Source organism: Orycteropus afer, unplaced genomic scaffold, assembly GCF_000298275.1.
Source record: "Orycteropus afer afer isolate SDZICR_OR568_19922 unplaced genomic scaffold, OryAfe1.0 scaffold00005, whole genome shotgun sequence".
NCBI lineage: Eukaryota > Metazoa > Chordata > Mammalia > Tubulidentata > Orycteropodidae > Orycteropus > Orycteropus afer.
Window position 1 is genome coordinate 26996284 of NW_006921592.1, and position 10297 is coordinate 27006580.

At 41.1% G+C, this 10297-nt stretch overlaps 1 protein-coding gene across 1 annotated transcript in view; it reads left to right on the forward strand.

The window, feature by feature from the left end:
* Positions 1-769: 769 nt before the first annotated feature.
* Positions 770-10297, forward strand: part of ERCC6L2 (ERCC excision repair 6 like 2) — a 199323-nt gene continuing 189795 nt past the window's right edge. The window contains exon 1 of the mRNA XM_007939191.1: positions 770-851. Coding sequence (XP_007937382.1) covers positions 770-851 — 82 coding nt within the window. The remainder of the gene's footprint in view (positions 852-10297) is intronic.

The following is a 10297-nucleotide window of genomic DNA, read 5'->3' on the forward strand; positions in this document are numbered from 1 at the left end:
TTCTTAATTACCCCAAATCAAAACCCCTGCCATTAAGCCGATTCATAGCCACCCCTAGGGTTTCCAAGGCTGTAAATGTTTCCGGAAGTAGATTGCCCCATCTTCTTTCCGCAGAGCAGCTGGCGGGTTTGAACCATTCACCTTCTGATTAACTGCAAAATGCCTCACCCGTTGTGCCACCAGATCCTTGCCCCTATCAATTAGGAGCCAAACCCCTGGTATCTGCCACACGCTCTCAGCAAAATCCACACTAGCCCAGAGAGCAATCTCCAACATCGCAACACCTGCAATTCTACCGGACTTTGTGTTACAGACCCCCGGGGAAAACACAAGGAAGACTACTCTGTTCACATACGAAAAACAACACAAAACAATTAAAAAAAAAAAAAAAAAGTTATCGCGAGATCCTGATGACAGTTTTTGGAACCCGTTCTCGCGAGATTTTCTGAGTCTGGGTTGCAATGAAGCTGTAGGTTGGAGAGGGAGGCCCAGCAGTAAAAGGGAGTGGAAGGCGTCGCCATGCCCATGTCTTGCTTTCCTCCAGCGACGGTGGAGGCATTGGGACTCGAGACGACTTAGTGAGCGCCGCCTTGTCATTCACCAGGCGCCGGCTTTGCCACTGCGTCGGACGCTGCCATCTTCTTTTCGTGGGTCCTCTTAGCCTCCACCTTTGCTCCCTGCCGTCCAGTGGCTTCCGGCTCCAGGGGGGCGATGTACGGACGGCGGCGGGAGGTGTTCCTGGTGTCTTCTGCCGCTTGTCTATTGTCAAATGCCGCCCAGCTGCCAGGCTCCTCCCCCTGGCCAGATGGATTCTTCTACGCAGAAGTCCCACGCGGAAACCACCTGCAAAGGTATAAGCTCGGAGCTCGCCAGTCCGCCCAAGCACCTGTCTTTACAGTGCCGGGTGGACCCGTACCTGCCAGTACCCTTCGTGTGTGGGTTTTACCCTGTGGCTCCTGAATGACAGCAAGAAATTGCGAATCCCTTAAGGGCTGAGATCAATTTTTTTGCGATCCAGTGCTGAGAACCTGGCATATGGAGTTGGTCACTCTAGTGCTCGCTTTGACAATTACTTGCTAAGCATTTTTGCGCAGTTTTCTCATCTGTACAATTAGGATAATTGCTGGATTGTTGGCATTACTAAATGAGATGGTGTATGTGAAGCACTTTTTTGCCCAGCGTCTGGTCCATAGTAAGCACTCAGTAAATGTTGTTGTTGTTGTTGTTATGTGCCGTCAAGTCATACCTGACTCATAGCGACCCCTCCTTGGGTTTCCGAGGCAGTATCACTACGGAAGTAGGATTGCCCAACCTTCCTTCCGAGGAGTGGCTGGTGGGTTTGAACCGCCAGCCGTCTGGTTAGCAGGCAAGTGTCTTAGCCACTATGCTACATCAGTAAATGTTAGGTATTTTTATTCTTAATCTTTGTATATGAGCTCTGGTGACGTAGTGCGTAAGGCATTTGACTGCTAACCAGAAGGCTGGCGGTTCAAACCCACCAGCCAGTCCTCAGAAGGAAGATTGGGCAATCTACTTCCGTAGTGATACTGCCTTGGAAACCCAAGGAGGGGTCGCTTTGAGTTGGGACCCACTGGATGGCAGTGAGTTAATCCTTGTATGTGTCAAGGAACTTTGGTAGCATAGTGCCAAAGGCATTTGGCTGCTACCCAGAAGGTTAGCAGTTCAAACCCCTCAGCCACTCTGCAGAAGGAAGACTGAGCAATCTACTTCGGTAAAGATTTACCTCCTTGGAAACCCAAAGGGGTCACTATGAGTAGGAATCCATTAGATAGCAGTTAGTTTAGGTTTTTTTGGTTTTGGTTTTGGTTTTGTATGTGTCAGGTGTCAGTGAATGGTAAGATTTTGTTAAGCAGATGAATAAAGGTTGAGGTACTTGGTTCAGTCTACTTTTATTACACCAAGAGCTTAATATATGATGTACTGAATTAGAGTCATATATTCCACCTTTAATAGGTCATCAAGAAAGAGTTTAAGGAAGGTGTGGTAATCTGCCACAAGCCATCTGGGATGCCTTCTTCTTATTTCATTAATAATAGTCATACAACAAAAGCTACCTGTTACTGAGTACTTGTTTTGTGCTAGCAGTATGCTGATTGTTTATCTACATGCTTTCTTTGGAGGAAAATTGATCAGATTTAAATAGATGAAGAATTCAGAGCTAAAGTTCTTATAGCTTAAGTAACATGCCTAAACTCAGTGTGCTAGGAATTGATGAAACTGTAACTCAGGTATTTACTACAATATAAATACCTATATAGTAGCCTAGCAGATAAAATAAATAGAAACTTCTGAACGGAGATAATGGTGCCTGAGATGCTCATACCTCAGTTAAAAAGGTGTTTTAGTTACCTTGTGCTGTTTAATGCAAATACTATAAGAGGGTAGCTTTGAAGAACAGACATTTTCTCACAGTTGAGAAAGCTAGAAATCTGAATTCAGTGTTTTGGCTGTGGGTGAAGGCTGCAGGAGATCTTTATCTCCTTAGGTTTCTGTAACCCTGGTCTTCCTTGGCATCCTTTATATCTCTGTTCTATTCTGGTGTTTTTATAACTCAGAAGTGATTAGATTTAGGATCCATCCTATACTGGATGACCTCAGTTGATTGATTATTACATTAGATTACATTATGGAAGGTGATTACATTGCATTAAAGTCATTACATTACATTATAGAATGTAACCTGCCCTATCCGAGGCCAATGGATCTAATCGCGTGGAACTACTATACCTCAGCAACTAGGATAGTGTTTGGTCAAACAACTGGGAACTGTAGCCACCTAAGTATACATGTCAAATTAACCATCACAAGGGGGCAGGGACTGCTCAGCTCCAGGTGATTGTTTATTCATGTTAGCTAGTATAGCATAGCTATGAGTTTTGATTTTGGTTGCTGTCCACTCGGCTCTGACTCATGGTCATCTTATGGATAACAATGAAATATTGCCATCCTCACAATCGTGGGTTCAAATCCAGGTGCTATAACTTAATAGCTGTGTGACTTTGGTCTTGCTGGTTAACCTTTGTCTGTGTCTTCATTTGTGAAATGGAACTAAGAATATTGCTTATGTGAGGTAATGAAAGAGTTGTCATGAGGCTTAAATGAGCTGCTGCATCTAAAGCACATCCCAGTGCACTGAAGCCCTCAAATGTTAGCTATATATACATTTGTGAATTTTCTAAGCCTTTCTTGAGTTTCAGACATCATTCTAGGTGCTTAGGATATGACAGTGAACAAAAATTATTGCTGTAAGGGACCTGTATTTAAGTTGGAGAGGCAAGCAGTAACATGTTAAATTTTTCTGTGAAAATAAAATCAAGCAGGGTAAGAAAGGGAAAGTAGCAAGGTGTGCTATTTTAGATTGGGTGGTCAGGTGCCATTTGGGCAAAGGCCTGAATGAAGTGAAAGTGTTAGATGCTGTGGTTAAGGAATAGCAAGGAGGCCAGTTTCAAAGGAAAGAGGGAGAGAGTGTAGGAAAAGATGTTAAAGAGGAAGGGAGGGACCATATCTGTCTATCCTCATCTAATCCAAAGGGAATCTTCCCAAATGACATTATCTTTTCCAGAGTTTGGATACTGAGAGATTCTAACTTGAGCTCAAACCTAATTCATACTAGAATTTGTACAAACTTAGGAACCAAATAGATTGCGACAGATTTTTTGGGAATATCTTTCATTATCTGGGTTTTAGCTACTCACTGTTACAAACTAAGGAGCTGAATAGTTTCTGATCAGTTATTGTATGCAGAAGCCCTTCAGGCTTTTGCACATGCTGTACTCTCTGCCTGAGATACTCTTCTTAGACTCCTGCCCCTTTTAAATTGTTTCCTCAATACTTTTCTCTCATAGTACTCTATTGTCTCCTCTCAAAACACTTATTACAATTGCATATATACACTTGTGTATTTTGTGGTTTGAGTCCACCAGCCACTCTATGGAAGAAAGATGAGGTGGTCTGCTTCCGTAAAGATTTACAGCTTTGGAAACCTAATGGGGGTTGGTATGAGTTGGAATTGACTGGATGGCAATAAGTCTGGCATTTTTGTTTTGAGTTTTATTGAGTCCCTGCTGTGTGTTGGCACTAGGGATACAATTTCGAATAAGACAAACATTGTCTTGGAAAGGAAATTTATCCTCTAGTAGGAGAGATAGACAAAAAAGCAAGTAAACAAAATAAACATTGTGCTAAGTGCTATCAGTCCAGAACCCCATTGTCATTGAGTCATTTCTGACTCATGGTGATCCCAAGGTGTTACAAAGTAGAACTGCTCTGCAGAGTTTTCTTAGCTATAATCTTTACAGAGGTAATTTGCCAGGCCTTTCTCCATGTAGCTGCTGGGAGGTTTAGCTCCATCTGCTTAGAGTTGATTGCAGTAAGAATCATGAGCCCTAAGGAGTTCTGGTGCTACAGTGGTTAAGGCATTTTGCTGCTAACCAAAAGGTCAGTGGTTTGAACCTACCAGCTGCTCTGTGGATGAAAGATGAGGCAGTCTGCTTTCATAAAGATTTACAATCTTGGAAACCCCATGAGGCTTGCTATGAGTCAGAATTGACTCAATGGCAGTGAGTTTAATGGTTTTCTAGGAGCTCTGGTGGGACAGTGGTTAAAGCATTTAGCCGCTAACCAAAAGATTGAAGGTTTGAACCTACCAGTTACTATATGGGAGAAAGACGAAGCAGTTGGCTTCTGGTAAGATTTACAGCTTTGGACACCCTCTGGGGGCAGTTCTGCTTTGTCCTCTAGGGTCATTATGAGTTGGGATTGACTCGATGGCGGTGGATTCATGATTTTCTGCCTTGAAATATTGGTTAGATAGTGATGCCATTTAATGAGATGAGGGAAGCCTAGTTAAAGGCAAGGTTTTGTCTTCATAATTTTTACATTTGTTTTCTTCTTTATTTTATAGCCATTGTGTAATATGGTATCTCATGAATATTAATGCTTAGATCATGTGTGTTGAATAATAAATAAATAAATAAATAAATAAGCTAAGTCTTAAAAAATGAAAAGGCTTTTGCTGGGTAGGCAAGCAAATCATGTTAAACAAATCATGTGTTAAGAACTGAGGATTAATCTGGGTTTTAGGTCTCAGTATTGGTTTGAAAATAGGATCCATTAACTATCTCTTTTTCCTGACAGTGGATCAAGGCTTCAGTTTCACATTAAAACCCTATCCTTTAGAGTAGTATAACATTTTGGGCCCAAAGATTAGACTGGGAGAACAGACTTTTCCCTTTGTATTTCTATTATGGTAAAACAGCTTCACCAGAGTTAGTGAGAATATGGCTATGACTTTGAGGAGCAACTGATGAGGAATATCAAAAGGAGCTATTCTTACTTGAAGCTGTAGACTTAGTCATAATAATTGATGCTGTAAAAACCTAAGCCTAGATTTCCTAAGAAGACCAGTGGTCATCTGATCTCAAGGAGAAATGCGTAAGAAAAATAATTCCTAGTATTCTTACAGTATCCATACAATTCTTCCTGAATTCTTGCTATAAGAATTCCACTTGGAACATTATTTTGATGTAGTCTCCTCCCCTTGGTGCCTCTAATCATGCCAGTTATATACTATATGCAGCCTCCTGTCCAATTCATAATGCTGTATTTTCTAAATAAACTAGAGATGGCTATACAGTTAAGCATAGAAGAAATTCACGCACACACACGTATATATATATATATGCATATGTATGTATGTGTGTACACACAGATGTATGTATACACACACGCATGTGTGTGTGTATATATACATATATATATATATACATATATATATATATATGTATATATACAAACACACCCTGGTTAAGTGCTTGACTGGTAACTGAAAAGTCAACAGTTTGAACCCACTAGCAGCTCCATGGGAAAAGAGACGCATTGATTTACTTCCTTAAAGAAAGATTAAAGCCTAGGAAGCCTTATGGGGGCAGTTCTACTCTATTCTGTAGAGTTTCTGTGTATTGGGATTTGACTCAGTGACACATAACTACTATACATATGAAACCAATTATATCTATCTATCTATCTATCTCCTGTATTTTTACACACATAACACATGCCTTCTCTGATTGTTTGTCAACTGCTCCCTCCCTGTGGGAGGTATTTTCACAATGCACCTTTTTTTTTTAATATGTTGTTGTGGAAAAAATTAGCGTAGCAGTGACAAATTGAAGTTTTGTAGCAACACTACATTCAGCAAGCCAATCAGTGTCATTTTTCTAACAGTGCGTGGTCACTTCGAGTCTCTGTGTCACATTTTGATAATTGTCATAGTTTTGAAAACTTTTTCATAATGTTTTTGCACACTTCATAGACTACAGTATAGTGTAACATAATTTTTATATGCACTGGGAAACCAAAGTATTTATATGACTCACTTTATTGCAATATTGCTTTATTGCAGTGGTCTGGACCCAAATCCTTATTATCTCTGAGGTATGCCTGTGCATGTGTTTGTGTATATATGTGTGTGTGTACGTGTGTGTGTGGGGGTGTTGTTGTTATGTGCCGTTGAATCATCTCCGGCTCACGACCTTCAACAGAATGAAACACTGCCCGGTCCTGTGCCTGCCTTAAGATTCCTACTATACCTGAGCCCATCGCTGCAGCCACTGTGTCCATGTGGTTGGGGGCCTTCCCCTCTTTTGTTGACCCTCTACTTTACCAAACATGACATCCTTCTCCAGAGAATGGTCCCTTCTGACAATATGACCAAAGTAGGTGAGATGAAGTCTGGCCATTCTTGCTTCCAAGGAGTATTCCGGTTACACTTCTTCGAGGACACATTTGTTGATTCTTTTAGCAGTCCACGGTACTTTGAGCATTCTTCTCCAACACCACAACTTAAAAGCATCACCTCTTCTCTGATCTTCCTTATTCATTGTCCAGCTCTTACATGCATATGTTGTTGTTGTTGTTATGCGCAGTGGAGTCAAATCTGACTCATAGCGACCCCTCCTTGGGTTTCTGAGGTGGTTTCATTACAGAAGTAGATTGCCCAACCCTCCTTCCAAGGAGTGGCTGGTGGCTTTGAACCGCCAGCCTTCTGGTTAGCAGTTAAGTGCCTTAGGCACTCTGCTACCAGAGCTCCTTACATATGAGGTGATGGGAAATACTACGGCCTGGGTTAGGCACGTCTTAGTCTTCAAGGAGGTATCTTTGCTCTTCAGCACTTGAAAGAGGTCTTTTGCAACAGATTTTCCCAATGCAGTAGGTCTTTTGATGTCTTGACTGTTGCTTCCATTGGTGTTGATTGTAGAACCAAGTAATACAAAGTCTTTGACGACTTCAGTCTTTTCTCCATTAATTGTGATGCTGCTTATTGGTCCAGCTGTGAGGATTTTTGTTTTCTTTATATTGAGGTGTAATCCATACTGCAGACTGTAGTCTTTAATGTTCATCAGTAAGTGCTCCAAGGCCTCCTCACTTTCAGCAAGCAGAGTTGTGTTGCCTGCATATCTCAGGTTGTTAATGGGTTTTCCTCCAATCCTGATGCCACATTCTTCTTCATATAGTCCAGGTTCTCAGATTATTTGCTCAGCATACAGATTGCATAAGTTTGGTGAAAAGATACAATCCTGACACATTCCCTTCCTGATTTGAAACCATGCAATATCCCCTTGTTCTGTTTGTACAACAGCCTCCTGATCTATGTACAGGTTCCTCATGAGTACAATTAAGTGTTCTGGAATTCCCATTCTTCAGTGTTATTCACAATTTGTTATGATCCACATGATTGAATGCCTTTGCATGGTCAATAAAACACAAGTAAACATCTTTCTGTTATTCTTCGCTTTCAGCCAAGATCCATCTGATATCAGCTATGATATCCCTTGCTCCATGTCCCCTTCTGAATCCAGCTTCTGTTTCTGGAAGTTCTCCATCAATATACTGCTGCAACCAGTTTTGAATTATCTTCAGTAAGATCTTACTTGTATGTGATACCAATGATATTGTTTGATAATTTCCACATTCTGTGGGATCACCTTTCTTTGGAATGGGTACAAATACGGATCTCTTCCAGTCAGTTGGACAGGTAGCTGTCTTCCAGATCTTTTGTCATAGCCGAGTTAAGTGCCTCTAGTGGGGCATCGTTTGTAGAAATATTTCACTGGGTATTCTGTCAATTCCTGGAGCCTTGTTTTTCACCAATTCCTTCAGTGCAGCTTTGATTTCTTCCTTCATTACCATTGGTTCTTGATCATATGCCACCTCCTGAAAGAGAAGATCATCTACCAATTCTTTTTGGTACAGTGACTGTATATTCCATCCATCTTCTTTTGATATTTCCTGCATCATTCGACATATTGCCCATGGAATCATTCAGTATTGCAATTTGAGGCTTAAATTTTTCCCTCAGTTTTTTCAGCTTGAGAAATATCGAATGCATTCTTCCCTTTTGGTTTTCTAATTCCAGGTCTTTGCACATTTCATTGTAATAATTGACTTTGTCTTCCCGAGCTGCTCTTTGAAATCTTCTGTTCAGTGTTTTTATCCTATCAATTCTTCCATTTGCTTTAGCTACTCTCCTTTCAAGGGAAAGTTTCAGAGTCTCTTCTGACATACATTTTGGTCTTTTCTTCCTTTCCTGTCTTTTTAATAACCTTTTGCTTTCTTTATGAATGATGTTCTTGATGTCATCCCACAATTCTTCTGGTTTTTGGTCATTGGTGTTCAGTGCGTCAAATCTGTTCTTTAAATGGTCTTTAAAATCAGGAGGGATAATATAATCAAGGTCGTATTTTGGCTCTCTTGAACTTGTTTTAATTGTCTTCACCTTCAGTGTGAACTTGCATAGGAGCAGTTGATGGTCTGTTCCATAATCAGCTCCTGGCCTTGTTTTGGCTGAAGATACTGAGCTTCTCCATCGCCTCTTGCCACAGATATAGTCAATCTGATTCCTGTGTACTCCATCTGGTGAAGTCCATGTGTAAGCCACTGTTGGTATTGTTGAAAAAAGGTATTTGCAATTAATAAGTTGTTGGTCTTACAAAATTCTATCATGCTATCTGCAGCATCATTTCTATCACCACGGCCATATTTTCCAACTACTGGTGATTCTTCTTTGTTTCCAACTTTTGCATCCCAATCACCAATGAAGTTTAACATATCTTGTTTGCATGTTTGCATTTCAGACTGCAGAAGTTGGTAAAAATCTTGAATTTCATCATCTTTGCCTTTGGTGGTTGGTATGTAAATTTGAATAATAGTCTGGAAGCTCCACTAAAACCTGTCCACCATGTTCCTCATGTTGTCGTTGTTGTTGTTGTTATGTGCCGTCGAGTCGGCCCCGACTCATAGCGACTCCTCCTTGGGTTTCCGAGGCAGTATCACTACAGAAGTAGGATTGCCCAACCTTCCTTCTGAGGAGTGGCTGGTGGATTTGAACCGCCAGCCTTCTGGTTAGCAGTCAAGTGCCTTAGACACTATGCTACCAGAGCTCCTCATAGGCATATGGATATTATCCTATCATTGACAGCATTGTACTTCAGGATATAACTTGATACATTCTTTGTAATGATGAATGCCACACCATTCTTCTTCAATTTGTCTTTCCCAGCATAGTAGATCATGTGGTTGTCTGATTCAAAATTGTCAAAACTGGTCCATTTCAGCTCACTAATGTCTAGGATATCAATCTTTATGCGTTCCATTTCATTTTTGACAACTTCCAATTTTCCTAGATTCATGCTTTGTACATTCCATGTTCTGATTATTAATGGATGCTTGCAGCTGTTTTTTTTCTCATTTTGAGTCATTCCACATCAGCAAATGGGAGTCCCGAAAGCTTTACTCTATCTACATCATTAAGGTTGGCTCTTCTGAGAAGGCAGGTCTTTCCTAGTTATATTTTGAGTGCCTTCCAACCTGAGGGGCTCATTTTCCGGCACTATATCAGACGATGTTTCAGGGCTATTCATAAAGTTTTTCAGTAATATATCAGACAGTTTTTCACTGATCTTCATAAGGTTTTCACTGGCCTATTCTTTGGGAAGTGGATGGTTTCTTCCTTCTTCCAAGTCTGTCTTAGTCTGGAAGCTCCACTAAAACCTGTCCACCATGAGTAACCCTGTTGGCATTTCAAACATTGGTGGCATAGCGTCCAGCCTCACAGCAGCATTCAAGCCACCAGAGGACGACAAACTGACAGACAAGTCCGTGTCTCTTAGCTGTTCCAAACTGCTCCACTCCCACTTCTTGACCTGCCCCATCTGTTCCAGCCTTCTAAAACTGACTCCCACTACTTCCTGGCCTCCCTACCTGTTCTGGCCCTCCA